At 53.2% G+C, this 25,395-nt stretch overlaps 1 protein-coding gene across 1 annotated transcript; it reads right to left on the bottom strand.

Annotated features, from left to right (window-relative positions):
- Positions 1-10,028: 10,028 nt before the first annotated feature.
- Positions 10,029-24,652, bottom strand: LOC137358935 (ceramide synthase-like). Its single transcript, XM_068025118.1, has 4 exons — positions 24,576-24,652; positions 12,108-12,324; positions 10,558-10,653; positions 10,029-10,385 (listed from the first exon to the last, which is right to left on the bottom strand). The coding sequence occupies exons 1-4, from the start codon at positions 24,638-24,640 to the stop codon at positions 10,029-10,031; spliced, it is 735 nt and encodes a 244-aa protein (XP_067881219.1). The 5' UTR covers positions 24,641-24,652.
- Between the last annotated feature and the right edge of the window lie 743 nt (positions 24,653-25,395).

Raw genomic sequence — 25,395 nt, 5'->3', positions numbered from 1 at the left:
AATTGATGAGCCAGCAACAGACGCAGAGAGCGAGAGACAGCTGGTCAGTGCCAGAACGGTACACAACCGGGGCAGAGAGAGAGAGAGAGATGCAGAGCCAGGGAGCAAGAGAGAGCAATACAGAGAGAGCGAGATACCAAACCAAAGACAGAGACCCTGAGGGGTGGAGGTTGGGGAGAGAGAGAGAAAGAGAAATGGAGATACAGAACGAGAGAAAGCGAGACACTGCCCTACTGACAGTGTGGCACTCCTTCAGTACTGACCTTTCGACAGTACAGCGCTCCCTCGGTATGACCCTCCTACAGTGCGGCGCACCCTCGGTACTGACCATCCGACGGTGCGGTGCTCCCTCGGTACTGACCCTCCGACAGTGTGACACTCCCTCAGTACTGACCATCCGACGGTGCGGTGCTCCCTCAGTACTGACCCTCCGACAGTGTGACACTCCCTCAGTACTGACCATCCGACGGTGCGGTGCTCCCTCAGTACTGACCCTCCGACAGTGTGACACTCCCTCGGTACTGACCCTCCGACAGTGTGACATTCCCTCAGTACTGACCATCCGACGGTGCGGTGCTCCCTCGGTACTGACCCTCCGACAGTGTGACACTCCCTCAGTACTGACCATCCGACGGTGCAGCGCTCCCTCGGTACAGACCCTCCGACAGTGCGGCGCTCCCTCGGTACTGACCCTCCGACAGTGCGGCGCACCCTCAGTACTGACCCTCAGAGTGCAGCGCTCCCTCGGTACTGACCCTCTGACGGTGCAGCGCTCCCTCGGTACTGACCCTCCAACAGTGCAGCGCTCCCTCGGTACTGACCCTCCGACGGTGCAGCGCTCCCTCGGTACTGGCACCCGGGGAGTGTCAGCCTGGATTATCTGGTTCATGACTGTGGAAGGGGCCTCAGCCCCACAGCATTCCGACCTAGAGGCAAGATAGAGTGTCTGCTACCCTCTGAGCCCTGGCTGAGATCTTTGTGTACAAATGGTCTATAAATATATATAATATAGAAACACTCAGACACAAATCTGGAAAGAATACTTGAGTTGAGGAATATTTAAGGTATTTATAGATACAATATTATGTTTGTAAACCATTTTACAGCAGATATTTTAACAATGTGTACAGTATTTTCACACTACATAGTCAGGGCGATTGAATCTCTTTTCCAATTGTCAAATCAAACTTGCTGCTAAGGTTGCGGAGGCAGCTGCCTCCCTCTTCGGGACTATATACAAACTGCTCTGATGTTGCGGTGTCCAGGGAGGGGGAAGGGGATGTGTCTGTACAGAACAGAACGGCCTTGCTGAGGAGGGGCACCCACTCCACCCCGCCTCGATACACTGCCCCTCAAACGCCCCCAGAATCAGGGATTCAGACCCAATCTGCTGCATCTGTACCGTGATGTACCGCAGCCGCCCTCCTCCATTCCTCTTTCTGAACAGTGAACGCTCGGCGCTAGATTCCAACCTACGGCCCGGGTATTAAACTGATACCTGGCCTCGGCCCCTTAGACCGAGACTCCCCAATCTTTACACGCCCAAACGATTATAATCTACCTCTCCTTTTCTGTCTCCCTCTCCTTCCCTCACACATCTGACAGGGAACGAGAGGTAGGGAGGTTGGGGGGAAAAGCTTTCCTGCTGTGAAACTCAGTGACTGAGGCCAAGGAGAGAGGAAAAAACAGTCAGTCAGTCAGTCCCCGGCACAGGGAGCAGCAGCTTAAGAGCAAACTATCAAACATTCTCCTACAGCTTTGCAAATAAATAGGCAATAAATAAAATATGTACAGTGCTGAATCATCAGTGGTGCTGGGCCACATTTTCTACTGCTCGAAAAATAAATACACTGGAGTCCACAGGGTTTCATAGGAAGCAGTAAGAAGATACAGGCACGAACTACCTTCTCTCCACCATCCCTATTCTCTCAGGTTCCCCCCCACACAGGCACTCCCTCTTATCTGTGTGTGTGTGAGAGAGATGGGGAGATGGTATCTGAGATTGGGACAGGCTGTGTGTGTGTGTGTGAGAGAGATGGGGAGCTGGTATCTGAGATTGGGACAGGCTGTGTGTGTGAGAGAGAGATGGGGAGCTGGTATCTGAGATTGGGACAAGCTGTGTGTGTGAGAGAGAGATGGGGAGCTGGTATCTGAGATTGGGACAGGCTGTGAGTGTGTGTGAGAGAGATGGGGAGCTGGTATCTGAGATTGGGACAGGCTGTGTGTGTGAGAGAGAGAGAGATGGGGAGATGGTATCTGACATTGGGACAGGCTGTGAGTGTGTGTGTGAGAGAGAGATGGGGAGCTGGTATCTGAGACTGGGACAAGCTGTGTGTGTGAGAGAGAGAGATGGGGAGCTGGTATCTAAGATTGGGACAGGCTGTGTGTGTGAGAGAGAGAGATGGGGGAGATGGTGTCGGAGATTGGGAAAGGCTGTGTGTGAGTGAGAGAGAGAGAGAGAGAGAGATGGGGGAGATGGTATCTGAGACTGGGACAGGCTGTGTGTGTGTGTGAGAGATGGGGAGCTGGTATCTGAGATTGGGACAGGCTGTGTGTGAGAGAGAGAGATGGGGAAGGTGGTGTCTGAGATTGGGACAGGCTGTGTGTGAGAGAGAGAGATGGGGAAGGTGGTGTCTGAGATTGGGACAGGCTGTGTGTGAGTGAGAGAGAGAGAGATGGGGGAGATGGTGTCTGAGATTGGGACAGGCTGTGTGTGTGTGAGAGAGATGGGGGAGATGGTATCTGAGATTGGGACAGGCTGTGTGAGAGAGAGAGAGATGGGGAGCTGGTATCTGAGATTGGGACAGGCTGTGTGTGAGTGAGAGAGAGAGAGATGGGGGAGATGGTATCTGAGATTGGGACAGGCTGTGTGTGAGAGAGAGAGAGATGGGGGAGATGGTGTCGGAGATTGGGACAGGCTGTGTGTGTGTGAGAGAGATGGGGGAGATGGTATCTGAGACTGGGACAGGCTGTGTGTGTGTGAGAGAGATGGGGAGCTGGTATCTGAGATTGGGACAGGCTGTGTGAGAGAGAGAGAGATGGGGAGCTGGTATCTGAGATTGGGACAGGCTGTGTGTGAGTGAGAGAGAGATGGGGGAGATGGTATTTGAGATTGGGACAAGCTGTGTGTGTGTGAGAGAGATGGGGGAGCTGGTATCTGAGATTGGGACAGGCTGTGTGTGTGAGAGAGAGAGATGGGGAAGGTGGTGTCTGAGATTGGGACAGGCTGTGTGTGAGAGAGAGAGATGGGGAAGGTGGTGTCTGAGATTGGGACAGGCTGTGTGTGTGTGAGAGAGAGATGGGGGAGATGGTATCTGAGATTGGGACAGGCTGTGTGTGAGAGAGAGAGAGATGGGGGAGATGGTGTCGGAGATTGGGACAGGCTGTGTGTGAGAGAGAGAGATGGGGGAGATGGTATCTGAGATTGGGACAGGCTGTGTGTGAGAGAGAGAGAGATGGGGGAGATGGTATCTGAGATTGGGACAAGCTGTGTGTGAGAGAGAGAGAGATGGGGGAGATGGTATCTGAGATTGGGACAGGCTGTGTGTGAGAGAGAGAGAGATGGGGGAGATGGTATCTGAGATTGGGACAGGCTGTGTGTGAGAGAGAGAGATGGGGGAGATGGTATCTGAGACTGGGACAGGCTGTGTGTGTGTGAGAGAGATGGGGAGATGGTATCTGAGATTGGGACAGGCTGTGTGTGTGAGAGAGAGATGGGGAGATGGTATCTGAGATTGGGACAAGCTGTGTGTGAGAGAGAGAGATGGGGGAGATGGTATCTGAGATTGGGACAGGCTGTGTGTGAGAGAGAGAGATGGGGGAGATGGTGTCGGAGATTGGGAAAGGCTGTGTGTGTGTGAGAGAGATGGGGAGCTGGTATCTGAGATTGGGACAGGCTGTGTGTGAGAGAGAGAGATGGGGGAGATGGTATCTGAGATTGGGACAGGCTGTGTGTGAGAGAGAGGTGGGGGAGATGGTATCTGAGATTGGGACAGGCTGTGTGTGAGTGAGAGAGAGAGAGAGAGAGAGATGGGGGAGATGGTATCTGAGATTGGGACAGGCTGTGTGTGTGTGAGAGAGATGGGGAGCTGGTATCTGAGACTGGGACAGGCTGTGTGTGAGAGAGAGAGATGGGGGAGATGGTATCTGAGACTGGGACAGGCTGTGAGTGTGTGAGAGAGATGGGGAGCTGGTATCTGAGACTGGGACAGGCTGTGTGTGAGAGAGAGAGATGGGGGAGATGGTATCTGAGATTGGGACAGGCTGTGTGTGAGAGAGAGAGAGATGGGGAGCTGGTATCTGAGATTGGGACAGGCTGTGTGTGTGAGAGAGAGATGGGGGAGATGGTATCTGAGATTGGGACAGGCTGTGTGTGAGAGAGAGAGATGGGGGAGATGGTGTCGGAGATTTGGAAAGGCTGTGTGTGTGAGAGAGATGGGGAGCTGGTATCTGAGATTGGGACAGGCTGTGTGTGTGAGAGAGAGATGGGGGAGATGGTATCTGAGATTGGGACAGGCTGTGTGTGAGAGAGAGAGATGGGGAGATGGTATCTGAGATTGGGACAGGCTGTGTGTGTGAGAGAGAGATGGGGGAGCTGGTATCTGAGATTGGGACAGGCTGTGTGTGAGAGAGAGAGATGGGGAGATGGTATCTGAGATTGGGACAGGCTGTGTGTGTGTGAGAGAGATGGGGGAGCTGGTATCTGAGATTGGGACAGGCTGTGTGTGAGAGAGAGAGATGGGGGAGATGGTGTCGGAGATTTGGAAAGGCTGTGTGTGTGTGAGAGAGAGAGATGGGGGAGATGGTATCTGAGATTGGGACAGGCTGTGAGTGTGTGAGAGAGATGGGGAGCTGGTATCTGAGACTGGGACAGGCTGTGTGTGAGAGAGAGAGATGGGGGAGATGGTATCTGAGATTGGGACAGGCTGTGTGTGTGAGAGAGAGATGGGGGAGCTGGTATCTGAGATTGGGACAGGCTGTGTGTGTGTGAGAGAGATGGGGAGCTGGTATCTGAGACTGGGACAGGCTGTGTGTGAGAGAGAGAGATGGGGGAGATGGTATCTGAGATTGGGACAGGCTGTGTGTGTGAGAGAGAGATGGGGGAGCTGGTATCTGAGATTGGGACAGGCTGTGTGTGAGAGAGAGAGATGGGGGAGATGGTGTCGGAGATTTGGAAAGGCTGTGTGTGTGTGAGAGAGAGAGATGGGGAGATGGTATCTGAGATTGGGACAGGCTGTGTGTGTGAGAGAGAGATGGGGGAGATGGTATCTGAGACTGGGACAGGCTGTGTGTGTGAGAGAGATGGGGAGCTGGTATCTGAGATTGGGACAGGCTGTGTGTGAGAGAGAGAGATGGGGGAGCTGGTATCTGAGATTGGGACAGGCTGTGTGTGTGAGAGAGAGATGGGGAGATGGTATCTGAGACTGGGACAGGCTGTGTGTGTGAGAGAGATGGGGAGCTGGTATCTGAGATTGGGACAGGCTGTGTGTGTGTGTGAGAGAGAGATGGGGGAGCTGGTATCTGAGATTGGGACAGGCTGTGTGTGTGAGAGAGAGATGGGGAGCTGGTATCTGAGATTGGGACAGGCTGTGTGTGTGAGAGAGAGATGGGGGAGCTGGTATCTGAGACTGGGACAGGCTGTGTGTGTGAGAGAGATGGGGAGCTGGTATCTGAGATTGGGACAGGCTGTGTGTGTGAGACAGAGATGGGGAAGATGGTATCTGAGATTGGGACAGGCTGTGTGTGTGTGAGAGAGATGGGGGAGCTGGTATCTGAGATTGGGACAGGCTGTGTGTGAGAGAGAGAGACGGGGGAGATGGTGTCTGAGATTGGGACAGGCTGTGTGTGTGTGAGAGAGAGATGGTGGAGATGGTGTCTGAGATTGAGACAGGCTGTGAGTGTGTGTGAGAGAGAGATGGGGGAGCTGGTATCTGAGATTGGGACAGGCTGTGTATGTGTGTTAGAGAGAGAGAGAGAGAGATGGGGGAGCTGGTATCTGAGATTGGAGCAGGATGTGTATGTGTGTGAGAGAGAGATGGGGAGCTGGTATCTGAGATTGGAACAGGCTGTATGTGTGTGTGTGTGAGAGAGATGGGGGAGCTGGTATCTGAGATTGGGACAGGCTGTGTATGTGTGTTAGAGAGAGATGGGGAGATGGTATCTGAGATTGGGACAGGCTGTGAGTGTGTGTTAGAGAGAGATGGGGAGATGGTATCTGAGATTGGGACAGGCTGTGAGTGTGTGTGTGTGTGAGAGAGAGAGATGGGGAGCTGGTATCTGAGACTGGGACAGGCTGTGTGTGAGGGAGAGAGAGATGGGGGAGATGGTGTCTGAGATTGGGACAGGCTGTGTGTGAGAGAGAGAGATGGGGGAGATGGTGTCTGAGATTGGGACAGGCTGTGTGTGAGAGAGAGAGATGGGGGAGATGGTGTCTGAGATTGGGACAGGCTGTGTGTGTGTGAGAGAGAGATGGGGAGATGGTATTTGAGATTGGGACAGGCTGTGTGTGAGAGAGAGAGATGGGGAGATGGTGTCTGAGATTGGGACAGGCTGTGTGTGTGTGAGAGAGAGATGGGGAGATGGTATCTGAGATTGGGACAGGCTGTGTGTGAGAGAGAGAGATGGGGGAGATGGTATCTGAGATTGGAACAGGCTGTATGTGTGTGTGTGTGTGAGAGAGATGGGGGAGCTGGTATCTGAGATTGGGACAGGCTGTGTATGTGTGTTAGAGAGAGATGGGGAGATGGTATCTGAGATTGGGACAGGCTGTGAGTGTGTGTTAGAGAGAGATGGGGAGATGGTATCTGAGATTGGGACAGGCTGTGAGTGTGTGTGTGTGTGAGAGAGAGAGATGGGGAGCTGGTATCTGAGACTGGGACAGGCTGTGTGTGAGGGAGAGAGAGATGGGGGAGATGGTGTCTGAGATTGGGACAGGCTGTGTGTGAGAGAGAGAGATGGGGGAGATGGTGTCTGAGATTGGGACAGGCTGTGTGTGAGAGAGAGAGATGGGGGAGATGGTGTCTGAGATTGGGACAGGCTGTGTGTGTGTGAGAGAGAGATGGGGAGATGGTATTTGAGATTGGGACAGGCTGTGTGTGAGAGAGAGAGATGGGGAGATGGTGTCTGAGATTGGGACAGGCTGTGTGTGTGTGAGAGAGAGATGGGGAGATGGTATCTGAGATTGGGACAGGCTGTGTGTGAGAGAGAGAGATGGGGGAGATGGTATCTGAGATTGGGACAGGCTGTGTGTGTGAGAGAGAGAGATGGCGAGATGGTATCTGAGATTGGGACAGGCTGTGTGTGAGAGAGCGAGATGGGGAGATGGTATCTGAGATTGGGACAGGCTGTGTGTGAGAGAGAGAGATGGGGGAGATGGTGTCTGAGATTGGGACAGGCTGTGTGTGTGTGTATGTGTGAGGGAGAGAGAGATGGGGAGATGGTATCTGAGATTGGGACAGGCTGTGTGTGAGAGAGAGAGAGATGGGGGAGATGGTGTCTGAGATTGGGACAGGCTGTGTGTGTGTGTGTATGTGTGAGGGAGAGAGAGATGGGGGAGATGGTGTCTGAGATTGGGACAGGCTGTGTGTGTGAGAGAGAGATGGGGGAGATGGTATCTGAGATTGGGACAGGCTGTGTGTGAGAGAGAGAGAGATGGGGGAGCTGGTATCTGAGATTGGGACAGGCTGTGTGTGTGTGTAAGTGTGAGGGAGAGAGAGATGGGGGAGATGGTGTCTGAGATTGGGACAGGCTGTGAATGTATGTGATGGTGGAGCTGGTATCTGAGATTGGGACAGGCTGTATGTGTGTGTGAGTGAGAGAGAGATGGGGGAGCTGGTATCTGAGATTGGGACAAGCTGTGTGTGTGTGTGTGTGTGAGAGAGAGATGGGGGAGCTAGTATCTGAGATTCGAACAGGGTGTGTGTGTGTGTGTGTGTGTGTGTGTGTGTGTGTGTGTGTGTGTGTGTGTGTGTGTGTGTGTGTGTGTGTGTGTGTGTGTGTGTGTGTGTGTGTGTGTGTGAGAGATGGGGGAAGCTGGTATCTGAGATTGGGACAGGCTGTGTGTGTGTGTGATGGGGAGCTAGTATCTGAGATTCGAACAGGCTGTGTGTGTGTGTGAGAGATGGGGTAGCTAGTATCTGAGATTGGGATAAGCTGTGTGTGAGTGTGTGTGTGAGAGAGATGGGGGAGCTGGTATCTGAGATTGGGACAAGCTGTGTGTGTGTGTGAGAGAGAGAGAGATGGGGGAGCTGGTATCTGAGATTGGGATAAGGTGTGTGTGTGTGTGATGGGGGAGCTGGTATCTGAGATTGGGACAAGCTGTGTGTGTGTGTGAGTGAGAGAGAGATGGGGGAGCTGGTATCTGAGATTGGGATAAGGTGTGTGTGTGAGTGAGAGAGAGATGGGGGAGCTGGTATCTGAGATTGGGATAAGGGTTGTGTGTGTGTGTGTGTGTGTGATGGGGGAGCTGGTATCTGAGATTGGGACAAGCTGTGTGTGTGTGTGAGTGAGAGAGAGATGGGGGAGCTGGTATCTGAGATTGGGATAAGGGTTGTGTGTGTGTGTGTGTGTGTGTGTGATGGGGGAGCTGGTATCTGAGATTGGGACAAGCTGTGTGTGTGTGTGAGTGAGAGAGAGATGGGGGAGCTGGTATCTGAGATTGGGGTAATGTGTGTGTGTGTGTGTGTGTGTGATGGGGGAGCTGGTATCTGAGATTGGGATAAGCTGTGTGTGTGTGTGAGAGAGAAGGTAGGAGCTGGTATCTGAGATTGGGATAAGCTGTGTGTGTGTGTGAGTGAGAGAGAGATGGGGGAGCTGGTATCTGAGATTGGGACAAGCTGTGTGTGTGTGTGTGAGTGAGAGAGAGATGGGGGAGCTGGTATCTGAGATTGGGACAAGCTGTGTGTGTGTGTGAGTGAGAGAAGGTAGGAGCTGGTATCTGAGATTGGGACAAGCTGTGTGTGTGTGAGAGAGAGAGAGAGATGGGGGAGCTGGTATCTGAGATTGGGACAAGCTGTGTGTGTGTGAGTGAGAGAGAGAAGGTAGGAGCTGGTATCTGAGATTGGGATAAGCTGTGTGTGTGAGTGAGAGAGAGAAGGGGGAGCTGGTATCTGAGATTGGGACAAGCTGTGTGTGTGTGAGTGAGGGAGAGATGGGGGAGCTGGTATCTGAGATTGGGACAAGCTGTGTGTGTGTGAGTGAGGGAGAGATGGGGGAGCTGGTATCTGAGATTGGGACAAGCTGTGTGTGTGTGTGTGAGTGAGAGAGAGAAGGTAGGAGCTGGTATCTGAGATTGGGATAAGCTGTGTGTGTGTGTGTGAGTGAGAGAGAGAAGGTAGGAGCTGGTATCTGAGATTGGGACAAGCTGTGTGTGTGTGAGTGAGGGAGAGATGGGGGAGCTGGTATCTGAGATTGGGACAAGCTGTGTGTGTGTGAGTGAGGGAGAGATGGGGGAGCTGGTATCTGAGATTGGGACAAGCTGTGTGTGTGTGTGTGTGAGTGAGAGAGAGAAGGTAGGAGCTGGTGTCTGAGATTGACACTGAAGTGCTCCCAAGGGCCAGTGTTGTACAATTCTCTGCTGCCTCCTATATCCACCATTGGTGCCACCATTACGTATCAGGACTCTGGGACCCGCGCCCTTGTCTAATCTAAGAAGTTAAAGTGCTAACGTCTTTCCTGGTGGGCATTGGACGGGAGGGGACATTAACAAAAATAAAAATGCATTTGATCAAATTCAAACTGGTAGGTCCTGGTTCAATTTTAAACGTCTTTCCATTTCCCTGGCCAGTTTAATATTTGCTGGGAAGGGAATGGGGAGAGAAAAGGGACTGATTGGAAAGACAGCAAACTACTTCCCCCACCAATCAACTGAACTTCCCATTTTTGTTTTGTGATCCCGTCTGGATGTCATTGCAGAATCGGCCTTGTGATGGGAGTTGGAGGTCTCCAACAGGGTGCCCCATACCTCCTGTCCCCTCCACATTTACTTCCACCGCTCGCCCCACCCCCACCACCCCTGCCCCGACCCCAGCTTAGACCGACTTCTGCTCCTCTGCTTGTGGGGGCTGGTCGGAGGCGGGGGTCAGGGCTGGTGAGGACGTGGGGGTCACATACCCATTGGTGTGCTGCTCTTTCGAGCGGGTCTTGCAGAAGAGGCGGAAGGCGCCTCGGCAGATGAGTGAGAACCAGTAGAGCTGAGGAGCCATCAGCAGCATGACGGCGAGGTTGTAGTGGGCTGGCAGCTCGAGGGGCACGCGGTGCAGGGGCAGGCCCGTCTCCTGCCCGTAGACCCAGTACATGTAGGGGAACAGCAGGATCCGGCAGGCGAAGAAGGAGGCGAGCATCATGATCCCGTTTAGCTTGTGCAGGAGAGTGTGCTGCTGTCTGTACTGGAGAAAGGAAGAGGGTTCAGCGGTTAATCCTTTCCCTGTGTGATTTCCCCGACTCCACTCCACACTCACACTCACTCACTCACTCTCTCTGTCTCTCTCTCTCCCCCACCCCCGAGTGCAGGCTGCGGGATTACAAACGGGAGCAGGGGGACAGAGGAAGGAGACTTACCTGGATTAGCACCTTCCCCAAGCACACAAAGGGGGTGCTGACCTCCGCCATGAACATACAGCCCACAAAGAAATCCCCTCGTCCATTCCGCATGAACTGTAACGACAAGAGGGAAACAGACTTGGTGCAGCTTCTCTTTGGAGGAGGGGCAGACAACCCCCACGCAGATTAATAACAGTCACATTCCACCCTCCGTAACCTTCAGCTCCTACTACCATCTCTATCTCTGTAACCTCCTCCAGCCCCTACACCCCTCCCTATCTCTGTAACCTCCTCCAGTCCCGACAACCCTCCCTATCTCTGTAACCTCCTCCAGCCCCTACACCCCTCCCTATCTCTGTAACCTCCTCCAGTCCCGACAACCCTCTCTATCTCTGTAACCTCCTCCAGCCCCTACACCCCTCCCTATCTCTGTAACCTCCTCCAGTCCCGACAACCTTCCCTATCTCTGTAACCTCCTCCAGCCCCTACACCCCTCCCTATCTCTGTAACCTCCTCCAGTCCCGACAACCCTCCCTATCTCTGTAACCTCCTCCAGCCCCTACAACCCTCTCTATCTCTGTAACCTCCTCCAGCCCCTACAACCCTCCCTATCTCTGTAACCTCCCCCAGCCCCTACAACCCTCCCTATCTCTGTAACTTCCTCCAGTCCCTACAACCCTCCCTATCTCTGTAACCTCCTCCAGTCCCTACAACCCTCCCTATCTCTGTAACCTCCTCCAGTCCCTACAACCCTCCCTATCTCTGTAACCTCCTTCAGCCCCTACAACCCTCCCTATCTCTGTAACCTCCTTCAGCCCCTACAACCCTCCCTATCTCTGTAACCTCCTCCAGCCCCGACAACCCTCCCTATCTCTGTAAACTCCTCCAACCCCTTCAACACTCCCTATCTCTGTAACCTCCTCCAGCCCCGACAACCCTCCCTATCTCTGTAAACTCCTACAACCCTCCCTATCTCTGTAAACTCCTCCAACCCCTACAACCCTCCCTATCTCTGTAACCTCCTCCAGCCCCGACAACCCTCCCTATCTCTGTAAACTCCTACAACCCTCCCTATCTCTGTAACCTCCTCCAGCCCCGACAACCCTCCCTATCTCTGTAACCTCCTCCGGCCCCTACAACCCTCCCTATCTCTGTAACCCCCTCCTGCCCCTACGACCCTCCGAGACCTCTGCACTGCTCCAATTCCGGCCTCTTGACCATCCCCCGATTCCCATCGGTACACCATTGGCGGCCGTGCCTTCAGCTGCCTGGGGGCCCCGAGCTCTGGAATTCCCTCCCTAAACCTCTCAGCCTCTCTCTTTCTTAAGATGCTCCTTGAAACCGACCTCTTTGACCGAGCTTTCAGTTGCCTGTCCCTGATATCCATTAACGTGGCTCAGGGTCAAATTATATTTAATAGTTGCCGTTACCGATTGCACTGCGATGTTTAACTGGGTTAAAAGCGTTTTCTAAATGATAGGTGTTGATTTTGGGGAGTATACAGGCTGGATGTCAGATTAATAGAGGTTTGGAGTGTGGGCGTGTACTGAAAGAGAGGCAGCACTAACCACAGATACAGGGAAACAGACAGTGAACATAACGGTATGGTGGATTATCATCAGCAGCTCCTTCCTCAGGTAAGTCTTCAGCACCGTCAATTTACCAACTGCTTCTTTCTCGTGACCCTTCACATTGAACTTGTACCAGTGACATAGGTACATGGCGTAGATATCGTAGGCGAAGTAGGGGACGGCAAACAGAACATAGGCGTTAGTCAGCCAGTGCCTGGGGAAAAAGAAAATCGAGTCATTAATTCGTGCCGAGACAGTAATCAGCACCGCAGACGGTGTCTGTCACGCGGACGGTGATCAGCACCGCAGACGGTGATCAGCACCGCAGACGGTGATCAGCACCGCAGACGGTGATCAGCACCGCAGACGGTGTCTGTCACGCAGACGGTAATCAGCGCCGCAGACGGTGTCTGTCACGCAGACGGTAATCAGCGCTGCAGACAGTAATCAGCACCGCAGACGGTGTCTGTCACGCAGACGGTGATCAGCACCGCAGACGGTAATCAGCGCCGCAGACGGTGTCTGTCACGCAGACGGTAATCAGCGCCGCAGACGGTGTCTGTCACGCAGACGGTAATCAGCGCCGCAGACGGTGTCCGTCACGCAGACGGTAATCAGCGCCGCAGACAGTAATCAGCACCGCAGACGGTGTCTGTCACGCAGACGGTAATCAGCACCGCAGACGGTGTCTGTCACGCAGGCGGTAATCAGCGCCGCAGACAGTAATCAGCACCGCAGACGGCGTCTGTCACGCAGACGATATTTAGTACATTCTGTCTCTCTGTCTCAGTAACCCATCCCCTGCCCTCCCTCAATGCTGCAGGAGTGAGAATAGTTGTGAATTCGGTTCGCACCCTAGCCGGGTTTGGTGATGACATATTTTCTGGGCCTGCGTCTGCTTCCGTCGAGCATGATGCAGCCTCGGCGATTAAGCATCTCCCTGTTGGAGCCACAGTCGACTGCCGGCTTCAGTGGTGAGCTCTTCGGCTTTAGCTGAGCTGATTGTAGGCTAGTGACTTGTTGCCAGGGTAACCCAGCCAAAAGCTGACTGACCTAGGGCACCCCCACACACCTCCCCAACGACGTCAGGGTAGAGGTAAAGACATCAATTAACCCCCTTCTCTACAGGTACAGATCTGCATGCCGGTTGCAAATTCACTGCAGCTTTGTAACTGCGTGCCTATTGTTGCAATTTCTTTGACGTAAGTATTATTGTAGGAACGGGCAGTGTTAAGCAGAACCATAGAGTGATGGCAGGAAGGAGAGACAGACCATGGACATACCAGGGTTGGGACCATGACACCCGGGCTGGGGCCATGATACCCGGGCTCGTTGGGTGCAAGTGCAATTAAATAGCCAACCTCTCAAGCTCTGGAGAGCCAGAATGCTTTACACAGTAAACATGAGATTGGTTATCCCGCATCTTAAGAAATAGGAGCAGGAGAAGGCCATTCGGCCCCTCGAGCCTGCTCTCCCATTCAATACGATCATGGGGGATGATTTACCATCCCGACTCCGCCTTCCCGCCCTCTCCCCATATCCCTTCATTCCCTCAGCGCCCAAAAACCTATCCATCTCCATCTCGAATATACTCAACGACTGATCATCCACAGCTCTCTGGGATCGAGAATTCCAAAGATTCACCACCCTCCGAGTGAAGAAATTTCTCCTCATCTCAGTATGAAACGGCCGAGCCCTTATCCTGAGACTGTGACACCCCCCCCCCCCCCCCTCCGGTGTTCGAGACTCTCCAGCCCCGGGGGTGAGGGGGGGAAACAGACTCTCAGCATCTACCCTGTCAAAACCCCTTCAGAATTCTATCCGTTTCAATGAGATCACCCTCTCATTCTTCTAAACTCTATCAGCCCGTTCGACTCAATCTCTCCTCATAGGTCAATCCCCTCATCCCAGGAACCAGTCTAGTGAACCTTCGTGACAATCCCTCTCGGACAACTATATCCTTCCTTAGGTAAGGAGACAAAAACTGGACTCAGTACTCCAGGTGTGGTCTCACCAATGCCCTGTATAATTGTAGTAAAACTTTGTCACTCTTATACTCCAATCCCTTCGGAACAAAAGCTAACGTACCATTTACCTTCCTAATTGCTTGCTGTCCCTGCATGTTAACTTCTGTGATTCATGTACAAGGACACCCAGGTCTTAGTTTAGAGATACAGCACTGAAACAGGCCCTTCGGCCCACCGAGTCTGCACCGACCATCAACCACCCATTTATACTAATCCTTCACTAATTCCATATTTCTACCACATCCCCACCTGTCCCTATATATTTCCCTACCACCTACCTATACTAGGGGCAATTTATAATGGCCAATTTACCTATCAACCTGCAAGTCTTTGGCATGTGGGAGGAAACCGGAGCACCCGGAGGAAACCCACGCAGACACAGGGAGAACTTGCAAACTCCACACAGGCAGTACCCGGAATTGAACCCGGGTCGCTGGAGCTGTGAGGCTGCGGTGCTAACCACTGCGCCACTGTGCCGCCCGTCTCTCGGAATGCAGACATTCCCCAGGCTCTCACCTTTCAAAACAATATTCTGTTTTTTTATATTCTTAATACCAAGTGAATAACCTCACACTTGCCCACAATATACAGCTGGTTGACCACTCACTGAACCAGTCTGTATCTCCTTGCAGCTGCTTTGTATCCCCTTATGAATAGGATGGGAATAGAGGGATACGGTCCCCGGAAGTGCAGAAGGTTTTAGTTTCGGCAGGCATCAAGATCGGCGCAGGCTTGGAGAGCCGAATGGCCTGTTCCTGTGCTGTACTGTTCTTTGATCACAGCCTTAATTCCCACCTAAATTTGCATTGTCAGAAAACTTACATACATTACTCTCGATCCCCTCATCTAAGTCATTGAAATGGACTGTAAATAGCTGAGGCCTCAGCACTAATCCTAGCAGCACCCTGTCCAGAAATAATCCGGATCACGCCGGGGAGCGTCCGCAGGGTGAGGGAGTCTGGTTAATCCGGATCACACCGGGGAGCGTCCGCAGAGTGAGGGAGTCTGGTTAATCCGGATCACGCCGGGGAGCGTCCGCAGGGTGAGGGAGTCTGGTTAATCCGGATCACGCCGGGGAGCGTCCGCAGGGTGAGGGAGTCTGGTTAATCCGGATCACGCCGGGAAGCGTCCGCAGGGTGAGGGAGTCAGTCTAATCCGGATCACGCCGGGGAGCGTCCGCAGGGTGAGGGAGTCTGGTTAATCCGGATCACGCCGGGAAGCGTCCGCAGGGTGAGGGAGTCTGGTTAATCCGGATCACGCCGGGAAGCGTCCGCAGGGTGAGGGAGTCTGGTTAATCCGGATCACGCCGGGTAGCGTCCGCAGGGTGAGGGAGTCTGGTTAATCGGATCACGCCGGGGAGCGTCCGCAGCATGAGGGAGACAGTCTAATCCGGATCACGCCGGGGAGCGTCCGCAGGGTGAGGGAGTCTGGTTAATCCGGATCACGCTGGGGAGCGTCCGCAGGGTGAGGGAGTCTGGTTAATCCGGATCACGCTGGGCAGCGTCCGCAGGGTGAGGGAGTCAGTCTAATCCGGATCACGCCGGGGAACGTCCGCAGGGTGAGGGAGTCTGGTTAATCCGGATCACGCCGGGGAGCGTCCGCAGGGTGAGGGAGTCTGGTTAATCCGGATCACGCTGGGGAGCGTCCGCAGGGTGAGGGAGTCTGGTTAATCCGGATCACGCCGGGTAGCGTCCGCAGGGTGAGGGAGTCTGGTTAATCCGGATCACTCTGGGAGCGTCCGCAGAGTGAGGGAGTCTGGTTAATCCGGATCACGCTGGGGAGCGTCCGCAGGGTGAGGGAGTCTGGCTAATCCGGATCACGCCGGGGAGCGTCCGCAGGGTGAGGGAGTCTGGTTAATCCGGATCACGCCGGGAAGCGTCCGCAGGGTGAGGGAGTCAGTCTAATCCGGATCACGCCGGGGAGCGTCCGCAGGGTGAGGGAGTCTGGTTAATCGGATCACGCCGGGGAGCGTCCGCAGGGTGAGTGAGTCTGGTTAATCCGGATCACGCTGGGGAGCGTCCGCAGGGTGAGGGAGTCTGGTTAATCCGGATCACGCCGGGTAGCGTCCGCAGGGTGAGGGAGTCTGGTTAATCCGGATCACTCTGGGAGCGTCCGCAGAGTGAGGGAGTCTGGTTAATCCGGATCACGCTGGGGAGCGTCCGCAGGGTGAGGGAGTCTGGTTAATCCGGATCACGCTGGGGAGCGTCCGCAGAGTGAGGGAGTCTGGTTAATCCGGATCACGCCGGGGAGCGTCCGCAGAGTGAGGGAGTCTGGTTAATCCGGATCACGCTGGGCAGCGTCCGCAGAGTGAGGGAGTCAGTCTGATCCGGATCACGCTGGGCAGCGTCCGCAGGGTGAGGGAGTCTGGTTAATCCGGATCACGCTGGGCAGCGTCCGCAGGGTGAGGGAGTCTGGTTAATCCGGATCACGCTGGGCAGCGTCCGCAGGGTGAGGGAGTCTGGTTAATCCGGATCACGCCGGGGAGCGTCCGCAGGGTGAGGGAGTCTGGTTAATCCGGATCACGCCGGGGAGCGTCCGCAGGGTGAGGGAGTCTGGTTAATCCGGATCACGCTGGGCAGCGTCCGCAGGGTGAGGGAGTCTGGTTAATCGGATCACGCCGGGGAGCGTCCGCAGGGTGAGGGAGTCTGGTTAATCCGGATCACGCCGGGGAGCGTCCGCAGCATGAGGGAGACAGTCTAATCCGGATCACGCCGGGGAGCGTCCGCAGGGTGAGGGAGTCTGGTTAATCCGGATCACGCTGGGGAGCGTCCGCAGGGTGAGGGAGTCTGGCTAATCCGGATCACGCCGGGGAGCGTCCGCAGGGTGAGGGAGTCAGTCTAATCCGGATCACGCCGGGGAGCGTCCGCAGGGTGAGGGAGTCTGGTTAATCCGGATCACGCTGGGGAGTGTCCGCAGGGTGAGGGAGTCTGGTTAATCCGGATCACGCCGGGGAGCGTCCGCAGGGTGAGGGAGTCTGGTTAATCGGATCACGCCGGGTAGCGTCCGCAGGGTGAGGGAGTCTGGCTAATCCGGATCACGCCGGGGAGCGTCCGCAGGGTGAGGGAGTCAGTCTAATCCGGATCACGCTGGGGAGCGTCCGCAGGGTGAGGGAGTCAGTCTAATCCGGATCACGCCGGGGAGCGTCCGCAGGGTGAGGGAGTCTGGTTAATCCGGATCACGCTGGGGAGTGTCCGCAGGGTGAGGGAGTCTGGTTAATCCGGATCACGCCGGGGATCGTCCGCAGGGTGAGGGAATCTGGTTAATCCGGACCACGCTGGGGAGTGTCCGCAGGGTGAGGGAGTCTGGTTAATCCGGATCACGCCGGGGAGCGTCCGCAGAGTGAGGGAGTCTGGTTAATCCGGATCACGCTGGGCAGCGTCCGCAGAGTGAGGGAGTCTGGTTAATCCGGATCACGCCGGGCAGCGTCCGCAGAGTGAGGGAGTCTGGTTAATCCGGATCACGCTGGGAGTGTTTGTAGAGTGAGGGAGTCTGGTTAATCCGGATCACGCTGGGAGTGTTTGTAGAGTGAGGGAGTCTGGTTAATCCGGATCACACCGGGCAGCGTCCGCAGGGTGAGGGAGTCTGGTTAATCCGGATCACGCTGGGCAGCGTCCGCAGAGTGAGGGAGTCTGGTTAATCCGGATCACGCTGGGAGCGTTTGCAGAGTGAGGGAGTCTGGTTAATCCGGATCACGCTGGGAGTGTTTGCAGAGTGAGGGAGTCAGTCTAATCCGGATCACGCTGGGAGTGTTTGCAGAGTGAGGGAGTCTGGTTAATCCGGATCACGCTGGGGAGCGTCTGCAGAGTGAGGGAGTCTGGTTAATCCGGATCACACCGGGGAGCGTCCGCAGGGTGAGGGAGTCTGGTTAATCCGGATCACGCTGGGCAGCGTCCGCAGGGTGAGGGAGTCTGGTTAATCCGGATCACGCTGGGAGCGTTTGCAGAGTGAGGGAGTCTGGTTAATCCGGATCACGCTGGGAGTGTTTGCAGAGTGAGGGAGTCAGTCTAATCCGGATCACGCTGGGAGTGTTTGCAGAGTGAGGGAGTCTGGTTAATCCGGATCACGCTGGGGAGCGTCTGCAGAGTGAGGGAGTCTGGTTAATCCGGATCACACTGGCAGCGTTTGCAGAGAATGAACTGGTCCTTTCATCAAGCCTGACTCTTGCAACCAACCAGCGAGCAAAGCAACAACAAAAAGTGTTTCGCCTGGGGCACAGTTCGATCAGTGAGATGAATTGTGCCTCAGTTAAACTGCTACAAAGGCTTATTCAGGCTGCAGCTCGTCCCTGTGACAGACAAGGAGCTGTGATGGGAAGCTCAGCTTGGTCACTGAACCCAGTACCATCTGTCCCCACGCTCACTCACTCTCCTTCCCTCCCTTCCCCACACCCCACCCCCTTCTCCCAGTAACAACACTGTCCCCTTACTCTTTCTCCTTCCAAGCGACAGTCTGTCTTTTAATCTCTGTCGGCTCCAGACTTGCTCAATTCACACTGTGTGGAGATTAAGGCCTGGATTAGTCCCGGAGTTTCTGTAAATCCAGCTAACCCTGTTAGCTGCCAATACAGACACTCTCACAGGCGATGTCCTTGTCAAAGGCAGCCGTGGAACCTGGGGTTCGGCAGGGAAGGTCACACACTGGGAAAGATCTATCCAAGTCATCCCACTCCCTCCTGCTCTTTTCCCCCATAACCCTACAGGTTTTCACCCTCCAAGTATTTCTCCAATTTCCTATTGAATCTGCTTCTGCTGCCCTTCCAGGCAGCACGTTTCAGGTCACAACAACCCACCGCGTCAACAAATGCGCCGCCTCTGGTTGTTTTGCCAATCTCCTTAAATCGGTGTGTTTTTAAAAATTTATTCCTGGGATGTGGGCGTTGCTGACCAGGCCAGCATTTATTGCCCATCGGGAAGGTGGTGGTGAGCTGCCTTCTTGAACCGCTGCAGTCCGTGTGGGGTAGGTACACCCACAGTGCTGTTAGGGAGGGAGTTCCAGGATTTTGACCCAGCGACAGTGAAGGAACGGCCGATATAGTTCCAAGTCAGGATGGTGTGTGACTTGGAGGGGAACTTGCAGGTGGTGGTGTTTCCCCACGTCTGCTGCCCTTGTCCTTCATGTTGGTAGAGGTCGCGGGTTTGGGCAGCGCTGTCGAAGGAGACTTGGTGAGTTGCTGCAGTGCATCTTGTAGATGGTACACACTGCTGTCACTGTGCGTCGGTGGTGGAGGGAGGGAATGTTTGTAGATGGGGTGACAATCAAGCGGGCTGCTTTGTCCTGGATGGTGTCGAGCTTCCTGAGTGTTGTTGGAGCTGCACCCATCCAGGCAAGTGGAGAGTATTCCATCACACTCCTGACTTGTGCCTTGTAGATGGTGGACAGGCTTTGGGGAGTCAGGAGGTGAGTTACTCGCCTCAGGATTCCCAACCTCTGACCTGCTCTTGTAGCCACGGTATTTATATGGCTGGTCCAGTTCAGTTTCCGGTCAATGGTGACCCCCAGGATGTTATTTGGTTTAATGTTAATTTTGTTGAGTGCCAGTCCCTGATTTGATATTAGTTTCCATGGGATTTTAATCATGCTGATCTCTTCCTCTGCTCCTCGGCTGTAAATACTGATGCAAAATAATTCTTCACTTTGCCTACGATTTCCTTATTTACATTGACAACGTCACCGTTACCAGTTTTCAAGGGGTCACATGGTTCTTGACTGCCCTCTTTTCTGAATGGAATTGTAAAATTCTGATTGTAACTTTTGTGTCATCTGAAAACTTCTTAATCATGTCCCGTACATTTAATTCTAAATTGAGACTGTCTCTCTCATAGCATCTGGTTGCTACAAATTCACAGTCTTTGTCTCTCTCTTTCTCCTTCACAGTCTCTCACTCAATGTCTCGTTCACACTCACTCTCTCAATGTCTCCTCCTGTCCAAAGCAGCCCGATTCTCACACTCTCACAATCACGCAAACCACTCCTTTCATTCAAAGCCTCTGTCACCTGTCACACAACTCACCCTGTCATAATCTTTCTCAATCGCACTTAACCTCTGCTCATGTCTCTCTCAATCTCTCTCCATCATAATCCCTCCCGTTCTCGGTAGCTAACACTCGCCCTTAACCTCACTCACAATTTTTATCACTCATAATCTAATCTGTCACACTCGATCTGTCCCAATCTCTGCCACAGTCTCCCTCACAAAATTACTGTCGCCCACAATCTGCCACATACTCCTAATTTCTACCTTTCACGCTCTGTCACACATAATCTGTCTCAGTCTCTCTCTGCCTCTCGGTTATTGTCAGAATCTCTGCCAACAACCTCTTTTAGTACAATCTCTAGCAACTTTCTCTCACTAACAATCCTGCAACTGTCCCTTGCAATCTTCTTGCTACTCATGTCACACAATCTCATCATGTCAGTCTCTCTCAAGCATTCTCCTTTCCTGTCGTCCGGTCTCTCCCCTCATCTCTGTGTTTGGTTTACAATCTTTCAACCCGCCTTTTGCTCTCTGTATCTGTTAAACGCCTTGCAATGTCATCCACAATCAGTTTCTTGCACAATCTCTGCCACTCAGTCTTCCTCTTTCAAACCTTGCCTCTGTTTCCAATCTCTCTTGCATTGTGTGCATGTGAGAGAGACAGAGAGAGAGAGAAAGAGACCCAATCTCTCTTTTACAATCTTCCTCACTCAATGTCTCTGCATCTCCACGTTTTACACTTAGTTTTAGGAAATGAAGATGGGCAGGTGGAAGGGGTGGCAGTGAGAGAGCATTTTGGTGATAGTGATCATAATTCAGTCAGTTTTAACATAATTATGGAAAAGGACAGAGATAGAACAGGAGTTCGAGTTCCCAATTGGGGCAAGGCCAATTTTACTAAACTGAGGAGTGGTTTAGCGAAAGTGGACTGGAAACAGCTACGTGAAGGTAAATCAGTGTCAGAACAGTGGGAGGCATTCAAAGGGGAGATTCAAAGGGTTCAGAGTAAACATGTTCCCACAAAGAAAAAGAGTGAGACGGCCAAATCTAGAGCCCCATGGATGTCAAGGAGTTTACAGGGTAAGATAAGCCAAAAAAGGAAAGCTTATGTCCGACACAGAGAACTCAAGACTACAGAAAGCCGAGAGGAGTATAGAAAGTGGAGAGGCGAAATCAAAAAGGAAACTAAGAAAGCAAAGAGAGGGCGTGAAAGAATATTGGCAAGCAAAATCAAGGTGAACCCAAAGATGTTTTATCAATACATTAAGAGTAAGAGGATAACTAAGGTTACCTTTTTGCTCTTTTATGGGCCCTACTCTCTCCTATGTGTCGGGGCAGAAGATGCGGGTATGGTTCTTAATGAATACATTGGTGTCTGTCTTCACAAAAGAAGGGGACGATGCAGATACTGTAGTTAAGGAAGAGGGTTGTGAAGTATTGGATGTGATAAACATAGGGAGAGAGGAAATATTAATGGGATTAGCGCCCTTGAAAGTTGATAAATCACCAGGAACGGATGAAACGTGTCCTAAGCTGTTGAAAGAAGCAAGAGGGGAAATAGCAGAGGGTCTGACCATCATTTTCCAGTCCTCACTGGATACAGGTGTGGTGCTGGAGGATTGGAGAACTGCTAACATTGTACCTCTGTTTAAAAAGGGAGTGAAGGATAGACCGAATAATTACAGGCCAGTCAGTCTAACCTCAGTAGTGGGTAAAGTATTGGAATCAATTCTGAGAGACAGGATAAACTGTCACTTAGAAAGGTTACAGGTTAATCAAGGATAGTCAGTATGGATTTGTTCAGGGAAGATCTTGTTTGACCAACTTGATCGAATTATTTGAAGAGGTAACAAGGAAGATAGATGAGGGTAGTGTAGTTGATGTGGTCTACATGGATTTTGACAAGGTCCCACAAGGCAGACTGGTTAAAAAAATAAAATCCCATGGGATCCAGGGAAATGCAGCAAGGTGGATACAAAATTGTCTCAGTGGCAGGAAACAAAGGGTAATTGTTGACGGGTGTTTTAGCGACTGGAGGACTGTTTCCAGTGGTGTTCCACAGGGCTCAGTACTGGGTCCCCTGCTTTTTGTGGTATATATTAACAATTTGGATGTAAATGTAGGGGGCATGATTGAGAAGTTTTCAGACGACACAAAGATTGTCCGTGTGGTAGACAGCGAGGACGATAGCTGTAGGCTGCAGGAAGATATTTATGGTCTGGTCAGATGGACAGAAAAGTGACAAATGGAATTCAACCCGGAGAAGTGTGAGGTGATGCATTTGGGGAGGTCAAACAAGGCAAAGGAATACACGATTAATGGGAAAATACTGAGAAGTGTAGAGGAAGTGAGGGACCTGGGAGTGAATGTCCACAGATCCCTGAAGGTAGCAGGACAGGTCGATAAGGTGGTTAAGAATACATATGGAATCCTTTCCTTTATTAGCCAGGGTATAGAATATAAGAGCAGGGAGGTTATGCTGGAACTGTATAAATCATTGGTTAGGCCACAACTTGAGTACTATGTGCAGTTCTGGTCACCTCACTACAGAAAGGATGTAATTGCACTAGAGAGGGTACAGAGGAGATTTACGAGGATGTTGCCAGGACTGGAAAAATGCAGCTATGAGGAAAGATTGGATAGGCTGGGGTTGTTCTCCTTGGAACAGAGAAGGGAGACCTGATTGAAATGTACAAAAGGTTGTGGGACCTGGATAGAGTGGAGGTGAAGGGTCTATTCACCTTAACAGAGAGGTCAGTGACGAGGGGGCAGAGATTTAAAGTGATTGGTAGAAGAATTAGAGGGGAGATGAGGAAAAGCGTTTTCACCCAGAGGGTGGTGGGGGTCTGGAAAGGGTAGTTGAGGCAGAAACCCTCAACTCATTTAAAAGGAGTCTGGGTGTGAACTTCAAGTGCTGTAATCTGCAGGGCTACGGACCAAATGCTGGAAGGTGGGATTAGAATGGGTGGATCGTTTTTGGCCAGCACAGACACGATGGGCCGAGTGGCCTCTTTCGGTGCCTTAAACCTCCTATGATTCTCTGATTCTTACATTCCATTTCACAAATGCCGTTAACCTCTGCATTATTTACAGCCTTGTAATCTCTCTCTCTCCCTGTCACTGGCTTACAATCAACATCCTGGGGGTTACCATTGACCAGAAACTGAACTGGATCAGCCATATAAACACTGTGGCTACAAGATCAGGTCAGAGGCTGGGAATTCTACAGCGAGTAACTCACCTCCTGACTCCCCAAAGCCTGTCCACCATCTACAAGGCACAAGTCAGGAGTGTGATGGAATACTCTCCACTTCCCTGGATGGGTGCAGCTCCAACAACACTCAGGAAGCTCGACACCATCCGGGACAAATCAGCCCGCTTGATTGGCACCCCATCCACAAACATTCACTCCCTCCACCACCGACACACAGTGGCAGCAGTGTGTACCATCTACAAGATGCACTGCAATAATGTACCAAGGCTCCTTCGACAGCACCGCCCAAACCCGCGACCTCTGCCAACTAGAAGGACAAGGGCAGCAGATGCATGGGAACACCACCACCTACAAGTTCCCCTCCAAGTCACACACCATCCTGATTTGGAACTATATCGGCCGTTCCTTCATTGTCGCTGGGTCAAAATCCTGGAATTCCCTTCCTCACCGCACTCTGGGTGTACCTACCCCTCACGGACTGCAGCGGTTCAAGAAGGCAGCTCACCACCATCTACTCAAGGGCAATGAGGGATGGGCAATAAATGCTGGCCTGGCCAGCGATGCCCACATCCCATGAAAGAATAAAAAAAGAACAAACTCCCACTGTCTCTGTCACTCTCTCCTCTGTTACAATCTCTGTCAATCCCACCACTGTCTGTTACAGTCTCTCTGTCTCTCTCCATCGCTGTGTCTGCCACTCCATCCCTCACCCTCGATTTCTCCCCCAGCCCTCTCCTTCTGTCTCTCTCCTCGTTTCTCCCCATCCCTCTCTCTTCTCACCCCTCTCTCTCTCTGTCTTTCCCCATCCCTCTCTCTCTCTCCTCACCCCTCTCTTTCCCCATCCCTCTCTCTCTGCCTTTCCCCATCCTTCTCTCTCTCTGTCTTTCCCCATCCCTCTCTCTCTCTGTCTTTCCCCATCCCTCTCTCTCGTCTCTCTCCGTGTCTTTCCCCATTCCTCCCTCTCTCCTCTCTGTCTTTCCTCATTCCTCCCTCTCTCTCCTGTGTCTTTCCCCATCCCTCTCTCTTCTCTGCGTCTTTCCCAATCCCTCTCTCTCTCTTTGTTTGTCTTTCCCATCTCCCTCTGTCTGTCCTTCCCCATCCCTCTCTCTCCATCAGTCTTTCCCCAACCCGCTCTGTCAGTCTTTCCCCATCCCTCTCTCTGTCTTTCCCCTCTCTGTGCATGTCTGTCTCTCCGTCATCAGCATGCAATCCCTTTCCCCAGACTCCTGTCCCAGATCCAGAACACTCACCGCTCCTCCAGGACATGCTTGCTGCAGGACCTAACGATTATGAGGCCAGCAGTTGAAGCCATCATCGCCTGCACAGTGGAGACTAACCTAGAGAGGGAGAGAATGGAGGAGGAAGAGACAGAGAATGGAGGAGGAAGAGAGGGGGAGAAGGGGAGAGGGGGAGAAGGGGAGAAGGGGAGAAGGGGAAAAACGGGGGAGGAGGGGAGGAGGGGAGAGGGAGGGGGAGGAGGGGAGAACGGGAGGGGGAGGAGGGGAGAACGGGAGGGGGAGGAGGGGAGAACGGGAGGGGGAGGAGGGGAGAACGGGAGGGGGAGGAGGGGAGAACGGGAGGGGGAGGAGGGGAGAACGGGAGGGGGAGGAGGGGAGAACGGGAGGGGGAGGAGGGGGGAACGGGAGGGGGAGGAGGGGGGAACGGGAGGGGGAGGAGGGGAGAACGGGAGAGGGAGGAGGGGAGAACGGGAGAGGGAGGAGGGGAGAACGGGAGAGGGAGGAGGGGAGAACGGGAGAGGTGGAGGGGGGGAGAACGGAAGAGGTGGAGGGGGGAGAACGGAAGAGGTGGAGGGGGGAGAACGGAAGAGGTGGAGGGGGGAGAACGGAAGAGGTGGAGGGGGGAGAACGGAAGAGGTGGAGGGGGGAGAACGGAAGAGGTGGAGGGGGGAGAACGGAAGAGGTGGAGGGGGGAGAACGGAAGAGGTGGAGGGGGGAGAACGGAAGAGGTGGAGGGGGGAGAACGGAAGAGGTGGAGGGGGGAGAACGGAAGAGGTGGAGGGGGGAGAACGGAAGAGGTGGAGGGGGGAGAACGGAAGAGGTGGAGGGGGGA

This window comes from Heterodontus francisci, unplaced genomic scaffold (genome assembly GCF_036365525.1).
Source record: "Heterodontus francisci isolate sHetFra1 unplaced genomic scaffold, sHetFra1.hap1 HAP1_SCAFFOLD_1331, whole genome shotgun sequence".
Taxonomy (NCBI): domain Eukaryota; kingdom Metazoa; phylum Chordata; class Chondrichthyes; order Heterodontiformes; family Heterodontidae; genus Heterodontus; species Heterodontus francisci.
The sequence above is the reverse complement of the archived record's forward strand: the minus strand, read 5'-3'. Positions and strand labels throughout refer to the sequence as shown.